The sequence below is a fragment of the Vicia villosa genome, linkage group LG2, assembly GCF_029867415.1.
Source record: "Vicia villosa cultivar HV-30 ecotype Madison, WI linkage group LG2, Vvil1.0, whole genome shotgun sequence".
Lineage (NCBI taxonomy): Eukaryota > Viridiplantae > Streptophyta > Magnoliopsida > Fabales > Fabaceae > Vicia > Vicia villosa.
In genome coordinates, this window is record NC_081181.1 from 220,423,775 (window position 1) to 220,444,315 (window position 20,541).

The 20,541-nt window shown below is 32.6% G+C and overlaps 4 protein-coding genes across 4 annotated transcripts; 2 read left to right on the forward strand and 2 right to left on the reverse strand.

The window, feature by feature from the left end:
- Positions 1-1,615: 1,615 nt before the first annotated feature.
- Positions 1,616-6,307, forward strand: LOC131654003 (ubiquitin receptor RAD23b-like). Its single transcript, XM_058924378.1, has 12 exons — positions 1,616-1,844; positions 2,079-2,240; positions 2,778-2,816; positions 2,901-2,962; positions 3,048-3,092; positions 4,207-4,384; positions 4,472-4,603; positions 4,768-4,830; positions 5,386-5,433; positions 5,515-5,624; positions 5,745-5,823; positions 5,911-6,307. The coding sequence occupies exons 1-12, from the start codon at positions 1,779-1,781 to the stop codon at positions 6,025-6,027; spliced, it is 1,101 nt and encodes a 366-aa protein (XP_058780361.1). The 5' UTR covers positions 1,616-1,778; the 3' UTR covers positions 6,028-6,307.
- A 1,658-nt stretch (positions 6,308-7,965) lies between these two features.
- LOC131654006 (tubby-like protein 8) lies at positions 7,966-9,840 on the forward strand. The gene is made up of 5 exons (XM_058924380.1): positions 7,966-8,329; positions 8,472-9,021; positions 9,108-9,200; positions 9,278-9,345; positions 9,436-9,840. Exons 1-5 carry the CDS (start codon positions 8,022-8,024, stop codon positions 9,509-9,511), a joined length of 1,095 nt encoding a protein of 364 aa, XP_058780363.1. The 5' UTR covers positions 7,966-8,021; the 3' UTR covers positions 9,512-9,840.
- A 108-nt stretch (positions 9,841-9,948) lies between these two features.
- On the reverse strand, positions 9,949-12,986 carry LOC131654004 (ent-kaurene oxidase). Its single transcript, XM_058924379.1, has 8 exons — positions 12,747-12,986; positions 12,475-12,635; positions 11,786-11,947; positions 11,516-11,656; positions 11,159-11,413; positions 10,914-11,075; positions 10,577-10,771; positions 9,949-10,490 (listed from the first exon to the last, which is right to left on the reverse strand). Exons 1-8 carry the CDS (start codon positions 12,847-12,849, stop codon positions 10,170-10,172), a joined length of 1,500 nt encoding a protein of 499 aa, XP_058780362.1. The 5' UTR covers positions 12,850-12,986; the 3' UTR covers positions 9,949-10,169.
- A 5,227-nt stretch (positions 12,987-18,213) lies between these two features.
- Positions 18,214-19,733, reverse strand: LOC131648292 (uncharacterized). The gene has a single exon (XM_058918073.1). The coding sequence runs from the start codon at positions 19,643-19,645 to the stop codon at positions 18,644-18,646; it is 1,002 nt and encodes a 333-aa protein (XP_058774056.1). The 5' UTR covers positions 19,646-19,733; the 3' UTR covers positions 18,214-18,643.
- Positions 19,734-20,541: the final 808 nt, after the last annotated feature.

Below are 20,541 nucleotides of genomic sequence, written 5' to 3' on the forward strand. Positions count from 1 at the left end.
GGTTGTTTTGAATGGTCATTGGTTGCCTACTTGGGCAATGGATGAGAAATTTCAAGTTACTCATTCCTATAACACACAAGAGTTTATAGTAGATATTGCCAACAGGTCTTGTACATGCAATTTCTAGGAGTTGGCGGGAATTCCTTGTAGGCATGTTGTTGCAGCCTTAGGTTTTAGGCAACAAAATCCCGAAGTATTTGTTGATGAATGCTAGTCTAGAGAGAAATATGCACTCTGTTATGGTTTTTCTGTGAGTCCCATTAATTGTCAGGATATGTGACATAAAGTTCAAACATAAAAGATTTTACCATCTATGTACAAGAAATTAAGGTCCTGACAGACTAAGAAAGTTAAGGATTAGGGAGTATGGTGAAGATGGTTCTAGAAGGCGATTGCCTAGTGTGTCTTACAGGTGTACAAAATGTGACAAGTTTAATCACAATGCTCAATCATGTAAAAGCACAACATAATATCCAAATGGATTGAAGAGAAAGGTATAACAAATGTCTTATAAAAGCACAAGATCCCCGTTTGCAAATATACACAAACATCATTAAGACACAAACAACATTAACACACAATGCGACACAACTTTTCCACAAGAACTTACCTCTGCATTACGACATTTCCAAAATTTCCTACTGCAGTTTGGAATAGTGTCTGTGACCCAAATCTTCATGGCACGATCGCATCCACACATGTGTACGGTTTAGACTCCAAACGACATACTCTCATTTGTATTGCTGCTTCTAACATTGTTACTTCCAACCATTTCTAGGATTTAGAACTTTCGAATCTAACAGGAAGAGGGATGTGGCTTTTTGAACAAACGATGAAGAAAAAGATAAATTTTTGAACATGACAAGAAGAAGAAGATGCAGCCAATTGCAGAAGAAGAAAATGTTGAAGGAAAATTTAAGAAAATTTTGAAATTTCTGGTAGTAAATATCGAAAATTTCACAAAATATACTGTAAGTCTTATTTGTTTTCGTCAAATTTCCGGTAAGCCTTCGAAATTTCTGATATCGTCAGAGAATTTGAAAATTTTGGTTCTTCCAATAAATATTTGAAAATGTGGTAATGAAAATCGGTTGGACAATTTGGTCTTTTCATAGGTTTGGGAGGTGGCATGTATAATTTGGGGGTGACATGTATAATTCTTGAGAAAGAGCATCTATATTGTGTCAAGAACAACACATGAGTAAGAGAGCCACCATATATTCATCAAAAGCCTCAAAACATTAAGTATACGAGTCTTCTCACTTATAAAATGCCTCAAACAACATGTGACTTCTAAATCATACTTGTATCACACCAATCTCACCTTCAAATGTGAGTTTATCCATTTATATGATCATCCTCAAACCAAAAAAAAAATAATTCCGATATATCTATATCATTATTAGCACATTTACCACGTCAGACACACTTTAACAAGACACAATGCCTGAACATCACCTTATCAAGAAGACTTTTATAACAACAAATTGATCTCTTACCATCGACTTTAATAAATTTAATAAAAATATCCTAGAAAATAAAATAAAAGAAAAATTTAATAAAAATATGGCAACCTTAGTAATAAATCATATAGTGTAAATGCATGCTACTATAGTATAGCTTTAAAAAAAAAAAGAGAGAGAAGAGAAGAACGCTTATCGTGAAAAAGAGGAAAGTTATACAAGGCACTCCTATACTATACTATCACTAGGGTTTCTTCTCCCTTTCTTCATTCCACCGTCGTAGCTCAATCGGAATCGGATCGGTGCTGAGCAGTCATGAAGCTCACCGTCAAGACTCTGAAAGGAAGCCATTTCGAAATCAGGGTTCAGCCTTCTGATTCTGTCAGTTTTCGTTTTTTTTCTTCTGCTTACGCCAATTTTATGCTGTTTCACTTTGATTCGTTTATCTCCCACATTGAATTGAATAATTGAAACAGCTGCTATGTTTGATTTTAATCCAGAAAAATTAATTACTTTTTTTTTAATCATTTATGTGAGTAAATTGACATAGACCTAATGGCCAATTTTGAATTTTGTTGCTACTTGTTAATGTTACTGCTTTTTTTTTCACTTTAGATAATGGCGGTAAAAAAGAATATTGAAGAAATCCAAGGCAAAGATAATTACCCTTGCGGCCAGCAATTGTTGATTCATAATGGGAAGGTGTTGAAAGATGAAACTACATTGGCAGAGAATAAGGTTTCCGAAGACGGATTTCTTGTTGTCATGCTTAGTAAGGTATATTTCATTCTTCGCTAAACCATTTTTAAACAATGTCTCTTTATTATTATTTGAATTATACGATCCCGGCTCAAATAGTTGTTGTATATTTGTTGGATAGGATTAGACTAAGAATAATTAGCTGTATAAGAGACATACTGGTAGACTAATGATGATTTACTCGAATCAGTTTACATGTATAAAGATGATTGTTTATACTAGTGATTTAGATTGAGTGTTACTTCATTATTAAAATTAAATGTTTGATAAAGATGAAAAACTGATAAAGTATACACTTTGTTCTTGGCAAGCCACCTCAATGCCCACCATAGTGTTTGTTTATCTTATTATTGACCATATGAGAAGCATTAGATCTTTTCAAATGGGTTACAGTTTGCCACCTGTTTAAATATGATACACTAAAGTTTATGTTAACATTTGCTTTTGAATAGTTACCTTCATAGTTTCCTTATGCTTTCCAGCATGTATTGTTTGTTTGTGATACATTTATTGCCTCTTTAACCATGATATACCATTGTACTGTTTTATTTGCAGAGTAAAACCTCGGGCCCTGCTGGAACTTCATCTACTCAGGCATGTTTCCTACTTCTTTTTAATATTTTTTGGCATTTAAGTTTTTCCCTGTTGTATGAGCTGGTGATTGTGCATGTGTGACAGACCGCTAGCAACCCACCTATAGCTGTGCCAACACCAGATTCCACACCTGTAGTACAAACTCAGTGAGTCTATTTGAAATAGTTTTCTTCATATAACTTTTTTCACCAAATTCTATTTTTTCATAACTTATTTTATTTGACTGAGCAGATCTGTAAACAACAATGCATCCGCAGCAGATGTCCCAATTACAAAGTATGGTTTTTGTCTCTGTGTTTCTAACCAATTTCATAGTCGTTAATGTTCCCCATACTATGTATTTACTTTTTAAGTAGTTTTTTTTTTCTCATGATGGCTATCAAAAAGCTATTCTTTTAATTGTTAGCAAGATTGTAAGTAGGATAGGAAGATCCTACCTTACTATTTACCGTTTTACAGAAGGGGGTTGCAAGACCGTAAAATGTAAGATTGCAATCAAGATAGTAAAATCCTACTAAATTAAAAAAAAAAACTATATTAAAATCATATATATTATTGACTTGGCCAGATATTATTGGAGAACCCTTAGTTTATTACGTAGCCAGTTATTAATGGAAGTTTTTTTAAATTCATATTGTTGGGAACTTAGACACCCTTATTATAGTAAAAGTAATTTACACCATACTATTTATTTGTTGTTGGGCCGGACTCATTTAAAAGCAACACTAATTATTTTGTTTCCTTTCTATTCCAGCATATGTAAAGCTTTCAAAATCTTCTTCTCCCATTGTGTCAACATCATTCTTTCTACATTTTTTCTCTCTTGCTTCGCAATTTCATCAAAATGTGATTTTACTCATGATCAAGATCTCTAGTACGATGTGTGATTGTGAAATTGTAAGATCTTACTATTAAGATCAAGGTTTTGATAACATTGATTGTCTTCAAGAGGCAAAATGTCATGGTTGTAATTTGAATTTGGTCTGATCACTTTTAGGTTACCCTGATCTAATATTATAATTCAAATTTTACTGATGCCTTGTTCATCAATTTTCTCATTCCTCATCAATCAGACACATTACTCTTGAACGAGTCTTATGGGCTTGTACTGTTGCGGTAACCCAAATTTTACGCTGAAAAATTCTAACTTATAATGAAGAATAGAGTGCTAGTCCAACCATGGGGAATACTGTACCAAACCGAAATAACTAAACCTAAATCCCTACTTACTAACTCAAGCCTCCTAATTATAATTACACCTTGAATAAACATAGCTATCAAATCATAAGAATCTTACCCTCTTGCTGCAATCAACAAATTGAGTTGTTTGCCATTTTCCTATTTCCTGTAATCAAGGCTTCTGAAATACATTTGTATGGCATTTCTGCAGTGTTACCACAGATACTTATGGACAGGCTGCTTCAAATTTAGTTGCTGGGAGTAATCTTGAGCAGACTATTCAACAACTTGTGGATATGGGTGGAGGCAGCTGGGATAGAGATACTGTTAACCGTGCTCTTCGTGCAGCTTTCAATAACCCAGAACGTGCTGTAGATTATTTGTATTCTGTATGCCTAAACTGCTCATTGTTGACTCTATCTTCTTGAACTTTCTGCTGTATCTTATTTGATTTAACAATTATTTTTTATTTTCAGGGGATTCCTGAAACAGCAGAAGTGGCTGTACCGGCTCCTCATTACCCAAATAATCAAACTGGAACTGGTGGTGTCACTGCTGGAGTTATTCCCGGGGCCCCTAACTCGTCCCCCTTGAATATGTTTCCGCAGGTAAAAATTATATTTTGAATGGATTAACAAAAGTCACCCGATTCATGTAGCCGACCCTATTTAGTGGGGTAAGGCTTCGTCGTTGATGTAACAAAAGTCACTACCTTGTCATTTACATCTTTTGCTTTTACTTTATGCTTTATTTTGAGTTGAAATTCTCTCAGGAGACAATTTCTGGCGCTGGAGCTGGAGCTGGATCACTCGATTTCTTGAGGAGCAATCCCCAGGTGGGCATTTTATTCATAAATTTCAACACACTAAATGTTAAGAAATTCATTTTTGACACGTCCATGTTGAAAGAAATAGTGTTTGTATTTAAACTTGTTATACTGATGGAATCTGAGAAGTGGGTCACAATTACAAATACCATAGCATGTGCCACTGTTTGACAAATTTTTTATACCGCACATCACATTAATATTGGATAATGGCTACCTTGTTTACAAATCATATGCTTAATAGAGCAAATGAAGTAGAAAAAAATTTTAGAAAGGAAATAAAAAATTCAATGTTGTGTGCTTTATATAGTTTCACCACATTAGCTTATGCTAGATATTGCAAGAAATCTTGGTTTTTGGTGTATTGTCTTGGCTGGTAAATTGATTTTGTTTTTATACGATTGGAGCTAGTTCAAAATAAATAGCCGTGCGTAGTCAATATGGTCAGATCATTAGTATGTTCATTAGTAGAGACAATATTGTACTGCAGAGCACTCAATATTCTTTATTTGTATCCAACTTCAATAAATTGTTAGTAAATGTTTCTATGTTGGGCATACTCAGTTTCAAGCATTACGGACAATGGTGCAATCCAATCCACAAATTCTCCAGGTATCTAAGTATCTATTTTCTCACTCACCCAATACCCGACTTTTGGTCATGTGTCAATGTCTGATATAATTTCTATTGCAGCCTGTACTTCAAGAGCTCGGAAAGCAAAATCCCAGTCTCTTGAGACTTATTGATGAGAACCACGCTGAGTTTCTCCAGTTGATAAATGAACCCACGGACGGTTCTGAAGGGTGAGTATATACTGCTTGCCATGTATGGTCTGAGATAATTTAACATGTCATCTGTGCATTTTATAATCATTACTTGATCCCATAGTTTATTTATGAATGTAACTTTCTTCTATTATTTAGAGAGAACTTTGATGAGCCAGAACAAGACATGCCTCATGCTATCAACGTGACACCAGCTGAGCAGGAGGCAATTGGAAGGGTATATCTATTTTTACAAAGTCTGACTTCGCTCTTTTCATTTAAATTGATTTACCATATGTACTGATTCATTTTTACTGATATGCAGCTAGAGGGTATGGGATTTGATAGAGCCTTAGTTATAGAGGCATTTTTGGCATGTGACCGTGACGAGCAATTGGCGGCCAACTACTTACTGGAAAATGCTGCAGATTTTGAGGATTAAATTTTTAACCTACATTGATTCATAGTTTTGTTCAGGCTTTTTTCTTTTCTTCTTTTTGCAAGGAGGTGGGTTTGGAAATTTTCTTCTTGCCGTGTCTTTCTTAGGGAGATTTATGTGGTAGAGTTTCTGATTTGGGTTTGTGGTATTCTACTACATATTATTAATGATTTTGATTTTGGTTTTGGTTTGGTTTAGTTTGTATAACAGCGTTTGTATCTTCCCTGTCATAGACTTTTGGTTCCTCTTACAAGAGGAAAACAAAATATCTCATTAATGATAATTCTATTATTTTTTTCTCCCCAATGAAAATTGCACTTTTAGCTCTATTGAGGTTGAACACATGAAAAATTAAGGTATAACTTGAAACCACTAAAAGATTTAAGGTGATAATTTAAATTTAGTTCACATTTACTTCTTTTCGTTCATGCTTGTTTATATATTCTTTCATTTTCATTCTTGGATCTATTAATTTCTTTTATTTAAAAATGGAACCGTTTAAAAATGAGTTTTTCAGATCTAAAACAACAAAAAATGAAAAAGGCTTTAATGTCCTCTATCATATATTCATAGTTTTATTTCCAACTATCTAATGAAAAAGTTATTAAGTTCTGGATGACATTTTTTGCATTTTAACTCATTTATTTTAAAATTTTCTTGACATAATTAACAAAATAAAATTTGACAAACTATTTTTTTTAATAGCTAATCTAAATTATCTCTTTCAACAAATAATACTATTGGTCGATTTTATTAAATAATTTCAAATGCAATTACTCAAATGATAATGATTATATTAATATTCTACTTGAATTATTTGACAATACATTACTAATTTTTTTACTATCATACTCTGCAATCCAATTATCTTCTTCCATCCTGGCACTAGAAACTTCTTAAAAGAAAGATAGAAGATAAACAGAGTTTATAATTGAATTTAGAAGAATCATTCTATCCTCAAGACTCATAAATTTATTCTTCCAAGAAGCTAATTTCTTAATGAAAAATCCTATTAGACGCTTTCAAGTACCCTCCTTCCTCGAATAAACTATAATCGGAAGTCCTAAATACTAAAAAGGAGGTAAGAGACTCCTTCCTCGAATAAACTATAATTGGAAGTCCTAAATACTAAAAAGGAGGTAAGAGACTTGAAAAAGACACTCGAACATTAATACAAAAGAAATACTACTCTTAACAAAATTCATATTCTGATACCAACTTTAAGTTCTTAAAAATAATCTTAATAGTCAACAAATACCTCACCTAAAAGAACTGTCGTCAACATATTAGAGCCACTAACCCTCCCAAACCTATTTTAAATTCAAAGAGGACTCCAATCAAAGTCACACTAAAACACTCCACTATCATAAGGAAAAGAAAATGTGCCGACAAACTCCCTTGGTTGAGTCTCCTTTATTTAAATTTATTTATTCTATAAGCTTACCACTCTTATAAAAAAGTTGTGTTAATTAGATATCAAAATCCACACAATAGGTCTTATAACATATTTTGTATATTTATTTTTAATTCTCTTACTTTTTATGTATTTATATTTTTCAAATATATATAAAATTAAATAACACATTATTTGACATCAAAATATTATCCAACATAAGTTGACTTGATGAATTAGTATATCTTCAACTGCGCCAAGAAAATATATTTTGTCCTAATAAAAGTTTCTACTAAATGATACAAACCCCACTCAAAAGAAGACAAGGGTTTTGTGTACTTTACTTGTGTTCAAAAGTATCCTTTTATGTACTAAACTAAAACATGAGAGTGAGATTGAGTTAAATAGTTACCGTTAGTATCACCAACGACAAAACCACAAATCTAAATAGACACATTATTGCGTTACCCAAAGCTTTTTTCAAATTCAAACCAAAACATAAAAAGTAACATATAGGACCCACCCACTAAAACCACCACCAATTCAATTCAATCATTCAAATATCCAAACACCAACAACAACATTGTTCAAAACAAACCACCAAATGAAGAACAACAACCAAAACCAAAGCCTCGCTCGCATGTTTTCAAATCCACTCAGCGAGATCCAAACCAATAATACTCGTCGTAGTTGCAGCAACATCGTAACAGACAACAAAGAAAACACCAATGTCAATGTTGTTCCTTCTCTTCCAAAATCCAAATCATTATCAACCAGAATTGTCAAGCCTTCTTCATTACAGTTCTGCATGCAAATCAATGATTCTTCTCACTTTTCCAACTCTCTCAAAATCTGGGACTACTCTGATTCCGAAGCTGCTCCTGCTTCCTCTTGGTCCACTTTACCTAACAAGTAAACCAATCTAATCTCTCTTTTCTTGCTTAACTTTTCTCTGTAGCACCAACACCTCTGAGGCGCCGATGTCTCAGTGTCTGTGTCATGTTTCCGGTGTCTGTGCTTCGTAATAACTTTTATCCTGTATTTTTCATTTCAGGTCTTTGATTTGTAGACCATTGCCTATAGATATTGGAAGATGTACATGTGTAATTGTCAAAGAACCCATCCCTAAGGGTCTCTCTGCAACCACATTCTTCTCTCTATATACCTACGAAGGTCAGGGACGGCAGAATAGGAAACTGGCTGTAGCCTGCCACAGGCGGCGGAGAAATGGAAGATCACAGTTCACAGTAGCTCAGAATGTAAAAGGATTACTCTCTTATTCCGACGATACTTTCCTCGGGACAGTAACGGCGAACCTCACTGGATCGAAATACAACATTTGGGATCAGAAACATCGTCCTAATTCCAAATCCAAGAGTAATCAGTCAAATTCAAAGCAGCCTCTTGCTGTTGTTGAGTATGTACCTACAATACCAACATGTACAGGAACTCATAGAAGTATCAAGGCATATATACCGAATCATCAATCTATGTCTTTCAAGAATACTTCACAGGTGCAACATATTAAGGGTTTACCACTGAATTGGAAGGGAAAGTTGGAGAAAGTTCATCAACTATACTCAAAGGATCCACTCTACAACAAGGTAGTTTTATTTGTCATTTATAGTTTTATATGGAACTATTGGACTTTAACTAATTTGTATTTCTAATATCTATTATCTTCCTGAAGAGTACAAAGCAATTTGAGCTTGACTATAGAGATAAAGGAAGGACAGGACTTGTAATTCAGAAATCAGTTAAAAACTTTCAGCTCACTTTAGAGGTAACAATCATCATCATGGAAGTGTTTCTATGTTATATTTTCATGTTTAGCTGACTTGTCATTACTGTGGTTATTAGGAGAATGGGAAGCAGACAATTTTGCAGCTAGGGAGGGTGGCAAAGTCTAAGTTTGTTATGGACTATAGGTATCATTATCAATTCAAATACTTTACTAGTTTTGTTGAGCTTCATTTTTTCACACCATTGATTTCATCTGAATTTACAAAACTGTGCAGATATCCTTTGACTGGTTACCAGGCGTTTTCCATATGTTTGGCTTCTATTGATGCAAAGCTTTGTTGCATAGTGTAACGGGAAAGCCTCGTTTCCACACAATCGATTCAACCTCTGAATTCAAGAAGATATCTTCTGGTAGAGAGGAGTTCTTTACGGGAAGAACTAATAGTTGATTTTGTCTAATCTTCAGCTAGGAAGATATAATGCCATCAAAATATCACAGGAAACTAATGTATAATCATTGTGTTCAGATGAGCAATTCATTACTATTACATGTTTCAGACTTTGTAAACATGGCTACTATTTAACTAAATTAAATTCTACTCTTTGTTACTGCAACAAATTGTGTTCATTTCAGCTAGGTAGATTTTTTTTGTATAATGCACTTTACAGTGCCAACAGAAAAGACAGAAGAGGTACACTTAGGGGAGGATCAGCACAATAAAAAAGACAAACGAACAAACGAATGAAATTGAAACGAAACTATTTGGAAACAAGAGAGACGGCAGACGAACAAAACTAACTAATAATCAAGCCACTGCTATTGATTCATAGTTTTCCACAAGGTTATGATTTTCCATACCGGATTGAAAAACTACAGACAATACAGCAAACTTAACAAAACTCTTATTACACCGAACTTTATTTATCAAAGTAGTTTATGTCGTAGACTTTAGATAACTATATTATGACGCAAACTTAGTAAATTTTCTAGCTATATAAGCTACCACTACTACTTAAAATGGTTTCTTGGCTTGAGTTTTACGAGCAAGGGATGAAGCCTGTGGGTGGTTAGGCCCATTGTGTCAACATTCTCTTCTTCCCCATGTCCCAGCTCCCACTCGAATTCCTGTACCAATCTGCCGATGGCCGTGCAAGCTATCAACATGGCCTGAAGAGAGCCTGCACATACCCTCTTCCCTCCTCCAAAGGCCATAGTCTTGTACAAATCCGCTTGGGCATATTTCTCATCAAGAAATCTCTCTGGAATCCATTGGTCAGGATTTTCCCACATTTCGCTATCCATGTTGCATCCATATATGTTTATTCCAATCTGTAAATAGGAAATGGGAATCAATCAATCATCAATTATAAAGAATATAAGATAGTAAATTTTATTCATAGGATTAAGAGAGCAACCTCGCTTCCAGCAGGAATATGATATCCTCCCAATTCGGTATCCTCTTCAACATATCTTAGCGGGACAATCGGAACAGGACTATGTTTCCTTAATGTTTCATGGAATACAGCCCCCAAGTAAGGTAGCTTAGATAAGTGGTCATCAGTAACCTTTTCATGTCCACATACATTTAGGAGCTCCTCGTACAGACGATCCTGCCATATTAAGATGTAATCAGCGACAATTTGTCAACGTGACAGGAGAAACCACCAAAATGAACAACCAAACAACCGCTAGATGGGATAGGCCCGAATCTAAATTCTAAGAGTCAGATAAAGGCAAAGTAGAGTTATGAACCTGGCGATTTTTGTCTTTGGCAAGTTCATACATAGCCCATTCTGACGTGACTAAGGTAGTATCAGATGTCTCAATAATTGGCTCCCAGAGCAGCATGACCATTTGTTCTTCGGTCACTTCTTTAGCTTCTGATACTAAGTAATCATAATAACAATCTAATTCCTGTTACATCCCATTCAATCAAGTTAGGATAACTCTATCATGGTTTATGCCTAGTTTTGCAGTTGCAAACAAGAAAAACTTACTTTTCCTGATGCTAACCGCTTCTTCTGCTCATTAAGTAGTGCCTTCATGATAACATTTCTTTGGCGATCCACTCTACGAATTTTCATCTCGAAGCTCTTATTTGGAATCCATTTCAGGTACGGAAAGAAATCTCTCCAATCCACCTCAATTGCACCCTCCATAAAATCAACCACTAGAGTGTTATATAAGTCCTCTCTTGATAATGTAGTCGTCAAATCCTCAACATAAATGGATTCAATATCACTTCCCAGAGCCTGCAAATTATCCACAAGGTCAGAGTTTTGTAAATTTTTATGTCGCATTATTCTATTCTCCGAATTTTTTTTGTTAATTTTATATATAAGGAGAAGACTCACTTGCTTTAGTGCTAGTCCGAAAAGTTCAGACACAAATATTTTCCTAAAATCAACAGCAGAATCTGAGAGGGTCTTCACATGTTCATTAAACTTCCTGGACATATTTTCCATCATAACTTCTCTGTGAAAACGGAGTCGCTTCTGTACAAACAAAAATACACATCAGAGACACTTTCATCCAAACCATAAAAGAGAAAAGAGAATGTGTGTGCGTCTGTGTATATTCTATTTACTCAAATACTGAGATAACCATCAAGTTTCGTAACCAACCTGTGCATTGGCTCCAAGAACACTTGCAAGAATATGTTTTTTAACCATTTTGTGAAAATCATTGTAATCACTCATAGCAACCATACATTTATCAGAAGTTAGAATCGTCAGTGCAGTCGATAGCTTCCTTTTTGAAATTGATGGATATCTAGTCACCATTGCCTGAAATATAGAACAATATTATAACTTAGGTAACCAAATTTACAAATAACTTCATGGACCATAGTAACAAACGCTCAATATCATTATCACCGTCTCTACGTACTAATCATGACCGTCTTTGAGGACGTGCAAGACGGACTCCCGCACAGGGCCCAATATTTTTCACGATTAAATCTTGTCTAAATAGAGCCTCATAAATTGGACCGTCTATTTGTTTTTTCATAATTAAATTGGGACTAATTTGCACAGGACCTCCAAAGATTTGAGACTAGCTCTGGTACTAATTAGTCTCAACATATGATTCAAATGACATGTTAATAAAAATAAACACTTGAGAGATTATGTGAAAGAGTTTATGTCAGTGACAGATCTGGTCTAAAACATTAGGTGGAACAACATGTGAATTATAATGAGTAAATGAGAAACAACACAATCCAAGGTTTGATTCAAACTAATAATCTAAGCATGATTAAAACAAAAGATAATAAACTAAGCATAAATTCATCAATTTGATGCAGGAAATGAACCTCTTTAGCAAGTTGAGCAGTATTGAGAACAATGATTTTGGAAGCACCAGCTTTGATGGAAAAAATGGGTCCATATTTCTGAGCCATCTTTGAGAATGTCTTGTGAGGCTTCTTCTCTTTCAATTGCAGCAAATTCCCAATCACTGGCAAACCTGGAACCACTGCAAACACCAAAACACACTTTCATTATTCACCTAACAATTCATTCATACAATACAACAAAATCAAATGAGTCACTGAATTATACATAACATAACATAACATATATATACCTGGTACATGGTTAAGCTTAGAATGTTTGTGAGTGGATCTCTTTAGAAGGAAGAGGAACAAAAAGAGAGAGAAAAAACCCAAAGAAAGTGTGAGAGTATCCATGGTTTCCACTGCTAGTTGCTTCACCAGTTATTTTTTGTATGAAAATATTTTGACACAGAGATTCTATATATAAAGATAACACAGAATCTAAATTCAAAGAACATGAATTTACCTCGTATTTTATTTATTTCATTTAGTTTAAGGAAATTTATTTGGAGTAATTGAGTAACTAAATATTATCTTAATAATTTTATTATTTGATCAAGTTGATTGAATTTGGAGGCACTCTCTATAGAATTTCTTTCATCAGATTCTTTGTCTTACCAATTATATATAGCCAGGTGTGACAACAGTATTTTTATGAAAATTAATTTTTTTTTTGTGACATTAGAGATTTATATCACATAGAGTGTATAATTCAATATATGTTATATTTATTAATTCAATATATAGTAATAACATAAAAAATTATTAATTTTCTAAAATATTTATTTTAGTAAATTAGTAAATCCTTATTTATAGAAAGACTCATGTTTAATATTTAACACACCTCAAATATAGTTATTTTAAATGAAAAACGGTAAGACCAAAAAAGAAAATAAAATAATAATAATAATAATAAATATTAAAAAGACTAAATACATGCATCGACTATCATGATAATATTTGAAATTTTTAAATACTATGTTGACTAGTAAAATTCAAAGAAAATATATAATTTCAAATCATTATTATCTAAAATGTGAGCCAACCCCAATTTTTTTTAGTGAAATAAGTTCATTTTATCACTAACCTTTTTTCTTCTTTATTTATTAGAGGCAAGTTGTTTTGAATATTTTTTATTTGGAATAAAAGATCGACATCGTTTTTTTATGTGTCATTTTAACTAAATAGATATTATTCACATAGATTTTGTTTGAGTTATCCAAATCCTAAGAAATAGGACAAACTAGCGGTTAGACACACCTAAAGACACACTTGAATATGTATGACCACCTATGAGACCAACAAATAATATTTTATTAAATACCTTCTATCTCTAGTCCCTTTAAAAAGTTATCTAGAGAATGTTCAAGGGCCTTTTGTACCCATAAACTCATATTATAAAATTTAATCAATAATTTTGACTCGGGTACATATTTTTTAAAATCTTAAACATCACATACGATCTTTAGTGACTTAATTGTCAGAGTATTTGTATGAATATCCCACCTATAGAACAATAGATTATCATTTGTTGTCAAGTATTCATCGTTACTTAAACTCATATATTCAATTGGTGTAACCATGTTGTCCCTGTCTTTTCCAAAGCTCTAGTCCAACTACAGTGATTGAGGGGTTCTCCCCAAAGAACAAGAATTCTTGAAGTCCCACCCATCAATTAGGAAACCAACGAACTTCGAAGGATCTCTTGGTGGCCATTTAGAAACAACCAGAGGTCATCTAAGAATATAACGACTATTAAGTACTAGTTAAGAGTGAGAGGCATCCCCCTCCAACAGCACCCTTGAGCCTCAGGAGCCAACCACGACGTTGAAGATAAAGCTAAAGAAAATGCTTTATTAACTTAAGAATTCCAACAGCCACAAGTCGCACATTATGCATCCATGAGGCCAATGATATGATTATATGGTTTTTATGAAACCACTTCTCATTTCCAGAGGAGGCATTTAAGTCACTAAAGACTACGACCAAATACTCTGACAATTAAGTCACTAAAGATCGTGTGTGATGTTTAAGTTTAGTTTCGTCCAAAAAAAAGTACAAATGGTGTGGCTCAGGTGACGGTTCCTCGTCCCAATAATGCCACCCCTCCCCCTCTTCGAGGAAGTCTTGCACGAAGAAGAGCTCATCCAAAGGAACTCATTCACCTCATAGTCAATGATTATCCTATTTCTAAGGATCTTTAAAAACCCTTTTGTAAAAGCACCCTTGCCATTTGAAGATTCTGTTTTTTTATATCTTGGAGGAAAAAGACACACGCCTGATGCTTATTTGGCACGCTGACTGGATATTTTTTTTAATTTAATATGCTGACATGGAATAATGTATTTTTATTTGTAATTATTTTTAATTTAACATAGGCATTTATTTATTATTATTTTAAGTTTTTAAAATTTAAAAGATGAAAAACTATAAAATTTTGTGGTCAATGGAAGTTGAACACAAGTCCTCCGTATACCAAGCAAGAGGCACTACCACTAGGCCATGTTGGTCTTCTAAAACTTTTGATCTTAAATTGTATATCTTATATTAATCAAGAGTTATTTTATTTGATATATTAATAAATTAATATTGTTTTATCCAAATATACACTATACAATACAAATTAATTTCAATTTATTGTTATATCTTAAAAATTCATTTCAGTTTATTTTTAAATATATATATCATTTTATTATTATATATTAAAAACTAATTTCATTTTATTCAAATATTTTTATTTTAGTTTATCCAAATATATACTATACAATACAAATTAATTTCAGTTTATTATTATATATTAAAAATTCATTTCAATTTATTTTTAAATATATATTAGTTTATTATTATATATTAAAAACTAATTTCATTTTATTCAAATATTTTTATTTTAGTTTATCCAAATATATACTATACAATACAAATTAATTTCATTTTATTGTTATATATTAAAAATTCATTTCAATTAATTTTTAAATATATATCACTTTATTATTATATATTAAAAAATAATTTAGTTTATTCAAATATTTTTATTTTAGTTTATCCAAATATATACTATATATTACAAGTTAATTTCAGTTTATTATTATATATTAAAAATTAATTTCAATTTATTTATATACATATATTAGTTTATTATTATATATTAAATTTTTTTTTTTAAATATATACTACTATAGTTTATTTATTCAAATATATACTATGGATTGTTTTTAAATTAATTTCAGTTTATTAAATAATATCTATATAATAATGTAATATTAATTAATTTTAAATATATAATAGTGTAAAAAAATTATAATGAAAATATAAAATTTGATTTTTCTTAATTCCTGCATCTTTCATAATTTCATAATATTTAAATAATTGAAAAATAAAATAATATATGACATGGATTTTAAAATAATTATAAATAAAAAATAATAAATACATGTCAGCATAATTGAAATTAAAAAAATTAAAAAACAAAAAAATAATGCCACATAGCATGACACATAGGCACATGAGTGTATCATTTTCTCTTAGGTCTAAACAAACAGAATCTTGAAATGACAAGGGTGTTTTTACAAAAAAAATAAAAAATTACAGGGGGCAAAACCAAAAGTCGCCTATATGGTAGGGGGCAAAAATGCTATTAGCCCTTTTAAAAAAGGAATATGACTTAGTATAAATGTATGAAGCATGGGTCCTTCATCTCATGGACCAAGCATTTAAACTCTTTACAACTCATTTCATGTCCTCTAGGATACAATTCAAGTCTATGGATAAATTGGAATTCGTAAGGTAGAGGATAGATGAGCCGCTAGAAGTTACATTGAGAAATTCAACAAAAAGGTTGTCTTAGTGAAATACGCATACGATAGGATGAAGAGGTACCTACTACACCAAGGACTCTCAAAGGGAAACATGTTGGTAGAAAACATGGGAAATAAAGAGCCCATGACTATCCCTTACCCGCATAGGGATACCACATACTCCTGTACTTTTTGACAAGTACAAATTAAAAAAAGGGAAGATGTCTAGATTCACATTGGGAGATAATTCAAACTCTTGGGAGCACAACCGCGATATATGTATTCTCCATCCAATATAAAGGTTGAGAGGTCCAATAATGGTAAATAAAAGAGAACACCAGAGAAGGAGGACGATCAATCAAGATATTTTCTTAGCATATACCATATCTGAAGCAATGTTTAGCCAATGGGTCAATATTCCCTCCATTATGAATGATATGGTAATAGCCTACACCCCCATTAAATCCTTCACAAGTGATAGGTCAATATAGTGCGACCAATTTAGACCGGCCATATGGTATCTAAGGGCTCCTAACCTTTAAGAAACCTTCGTACAACTAAGTGAAAATGAGTTTAATGCATATTATTACCCCAATTGATAGACATGCATCGAAATTGAGGAAATGAAAGTATCCCCCACTATCATTTTAGGACAAAGAAATTATTAACACATTTGCAAACCAACATGTTCCATTGTTGGTAAGAGGCGTCATGGAAAACTTTGATATTGACAAGTATTAATGGATGCGAAGAGTTGTTGGGACATCATGTACGATGGTTTATTCCATAAGCTACAACTCAGTGATAAGTATCTTCTACTCAACAACGACTATGACCTCTAATGATTCAATGATTCTACAATTAAATCTTCAAACGGGAGGCAAGGAAGACCTTGGAAATCCAAGTTTTGATGACTTATTATAAGTCCATGTAAAGTTGTATAATTGGGTATCCCAGGTTAGCAAAGTTGAGGGTAGTGTCTTTGGAGGTTCATTTAAATCTAGAATATCACACTAGGAAGGAAGACGTCACATAGATCTAAGTAGGCTGATCATGAATCACCAAGAGCACCGACACCGATGTGAACTTTGAGAAGGATGTTATCGGCGACAATGAAATTGCGGAGGTCATAGCTCGATTTAAAGGAAGGAGAAAGATATACCGACAACATAAGCCTTGAACCAAAATTCTTTGAAGATGAATTTTAATATCATATAACATGTGAACAAATTAATAGCACACCATTTTCACTACTTCTACCAAAATGACTAACCATTAAATATTATTCTTAGTAGTATTATGTGGATTGAATTTCAGGTCCAAATCAATTTTATCGAACTTGACGGTTGACACCAAATGTACTCGTAAAAGCACACCAATGATAACACTATTAGTGAAGACTAGTAAAACCACAGTTGAATTCTCTTGTGAGTCGTGTGCGTTTGTTCTCATTGTGATCCTCCCCTTATATAGCATCTTTAACCCATGTTACGTGAAAGCTCGTCAGATGCAATTTAAGGTGATTGTCCCTATTTGTACGACATCTTAATTATGATTGAGAATCAGATTCGATTATCCAAATCTCTGTCTTTGACATCATCAATCAGTAATAAATATGTTTTGTATCATATCTCAATCAAATATCATTTTGCTCTAAGTCTGAACTGACATAACCAACTTGGTTCATCAACTATTTCAACCCGACCTTATACTTTTGGATATATCACTAATTAGGCGAGTCCTGTTGACTTAAGAAACCAAACATATACATGTATTATGCTAATTTAACAATTTTACTTCATGTTTTAACAAGTCCGATATAAGTAAGAATAATAGAATAATTTGTCTTATATGTATTTGTTTACGATGTTTTTAATTATACATTCAAAATCAATTTTATTAAAAATGGTTAAATATTCATTACTCCTGCTATATAGGCGAGATTTGGTTTACCCCCTTAAATATATATTTTTTTTTGAATTACCCCTTGAAATCTAAAAATTTTATGTCTTTTGTCCGTTATGGACACAAATTACCCCCTGTAAATTTTTTTTTGATTTACCCCTATGATTTTTACACGCTTAGAAGTACCTCAAAATTAAAGGGGTAATCCAAAATAACATGAGTTAAGAGCAATCATTATAGTTGAATTTAATTCAATTTTGACCTTTGAAAATCAATTGGACACTTCACCCAAGTCTTCTACTTCAGACTAATTTCATCATTGTCTATAGGCAGTTTAGATACCAATTCCATATATAGTGCAGAATTGTAGAACATGAAGAGGCACAAAGTAAATAAATCCAATTAAGATTCATGAAAATATACTATAAAACAAATGAATAGAAATATCATTACACTGCAGTTGATGTACTTTTTCCTATTTCCTCATCATCAACTTTCTTCTCCATTTTCCTCTCTTTGCAGTCATTGAAATAAATCACACAAGCCACCCATTTCAATGTATTCATCACACTAAGAACCCCAATTTGTAGAAAATTTCCACTACCTCCTTTATAGCATTCAAAGTAAAAGATACAAATTAGCCTCAAAAAACCACCAAAAACAAAGAAAACAAGCATCAAAACAAGTCCTCTTTTCTGGTTCCCATTGTTGAAGTAATATGAAACTCTCAAAGCTCCAATACCATAAACTCCCTCCAACACTGATATCACAATACTCATATCCCAAATAGCACTCCATTCCAAATACACCATCAACAATTTTCCAATAGCTACAAAACAAATCATTCCAAAAACTACATAGCACCAAAAAGTTCTAGCAAACATGAAACAATTACTCACTGTCCATGGAAATGCAATAAGAAGACAATTTGATAATGCAAGTGTGTACAAAGAAGTGATAAATGTTCCTTTCATGATTGATACATCAATTGAATTCTGAAACATGTGTTTGAGACTCATCTTGTTGTTGTTGTCTTGAGAATCTATAAGCTTTGAAGCTAAATCCATAGTTAATACTTTAGAACAAAATTCTAGAACATGAAGAGGGATAGAGTAGATGAATCCAAGTTGAATCAAAAGAGGTAAATAATCATGACTAAAACTCGGTTCATTTTGAGGAATGAATCTGTGCTCGAAAACTGAATAGAAACGAAGTTGATTTTGCTCTCGAAAAGGTAGAGTTGAGATGATTTTTGGAGTTAGAACTATGGTTTGTTGGAACAATGTTTCAAAGTAAAGCATGAGAAGAAAGAAAGGAAGTGAAATGAGGAAAGTGAAGATGATGAAATAAATGTTTTTGAAATAGATTGTTAGTGTTTCTTTGAGGATATCTATGACATCCATGTTCTTGTTCTTTTGGATAAAACTAACATGTTTGGTTTCACCCTCCATTGTTCTAATTAACACTAGCTGAATCTGAGAAGATTGATGAATGCATAGTCTTAGTTAGTTACAAATAATAGATCTTATATCTCTTGATTCTACCTTCCAGGAAATTTACATTCTTTAGGATATTTTTGACTATACAACAACCTGTCTTTTTCTATTTTATAATAATTATGACATGAAGAAATTAAATACTATATTTAATTATAATGGGTCATTGAAATACTATACAGCCTGTCTTGTTTGACTAGTCATATATTATATATTACTTAGAGATAATATGGGCAACATGAAGGATAAAATAGAAACACACTCCACTCATGGAAGGAACATCTATGGAAAAGTAAAAGAAGCAAAAATATGTTTGATGTATCTAGATAAAAAGGGATAATTTGTTAGGTTGATTGTACTTGAGCTGGAGGATTTTTGGCTAGTTTCTTCTCAACTATTCTCTTTATAGAGTTAATGCTAATGTGCAATGACAAAAGAAAAAATAACTTTGGCTCAGAGAAGGGGATACTAGTTTGAAAATTTTCCACAGAGTCCTGTCAGACAAGAGAAGGATTAATTGTATACATAATATTGTTGTCAACGTTAGGGTGGAAAAGGTTATGGGTGTTACAGAGGTTTAAGAACCATTTCATGCCAGTTAATGTTGATAAAGTGGGGGTGAATAAACTCCATTCAAGACTCTCAAAAGGAGCAAATCATCTCAACTAGTTTACTTGTGCTCAAAGGAGGCTGTACTACAAATAATATTTTTATGACGAAGCTTTCACCTCGAACATACTAAAAATCGATAGTATAGGTCCTAGGAGTACAATGTTTGATTTTTTTTAAAGAAAATAAACAACATATTCCCTCAGTTTTCTCAAAAACCGATGTAACATAGTTATAATTGA

Coding starts and splice junctions, on each gene's coding strand:
- LOC131654003 (XM_058924378.1), top strand. CDS start 1,779: ATGAAGCTCACCGTCAAGACTCTGAAAGGAAGCCATTTCGAAATCAGG. Junction 2,241..2,777: donor TTGTTGTCATGCTTAGTAAG/GTATATTTCATT, acceptor TTTTATTTGCAG/AGTAAAACCTCGGGCCCTGC. Junction 4,604..4,767: donor CCTTGAATATGTTTCCGCAG/GTAAAAATTATA, acceptor AAATTCTCTCAG/GAGACAATTTCTGGCGCTGG.
- LOC131654006 (XM_058924380.1), top strand. CDS start 8,022: ATGAAGAACAACAACCAAAACCAAAGCCTCGCTCGCATGTTTTCAAAT. Junction 9,022..9,107: donor AGGATCCACTCTACAACAAG/GTAGTTTTATTT, acceptor ATCTTCCTGAAG/AGTACAAAGCAATTTGAGCT. Junction 9,201..9,277: donor ACTTTCAGCTCACTTTAGAG/GTAACAATCATC, acceptor TGTGGTTATTAG/GAGAATGGGAAGCAGACAAT.
- LOC131654004 (XM_058924379.1), bottom strand. CDS start 12,849: ATGGATACTCTCACACTTTCTTTGGGTTTTTTCTCTCTCTTTTTGTTC. Junction 11,657..11,785: donor TTCTTGGAGCCAATGCACAG/GTTGGTTACGAA, acceptor TTGTTTGTACAG/AAGCGACTCCGTTTTCACAG. Junction 10,772..10,913: donor CCAAAGACAAAAATCGCCAG/GTTCATAACTCT, acceptor TTAATATGGCAG/GATCGTCTGTACGAGGAGCT.
- LOC131648292 (XM_058918073.1), bottom strand. CDS start 19,645: ATGGAGGGTGAAACCAAACATGTTAGTTTTATCCAAAAGAACAAGAAC.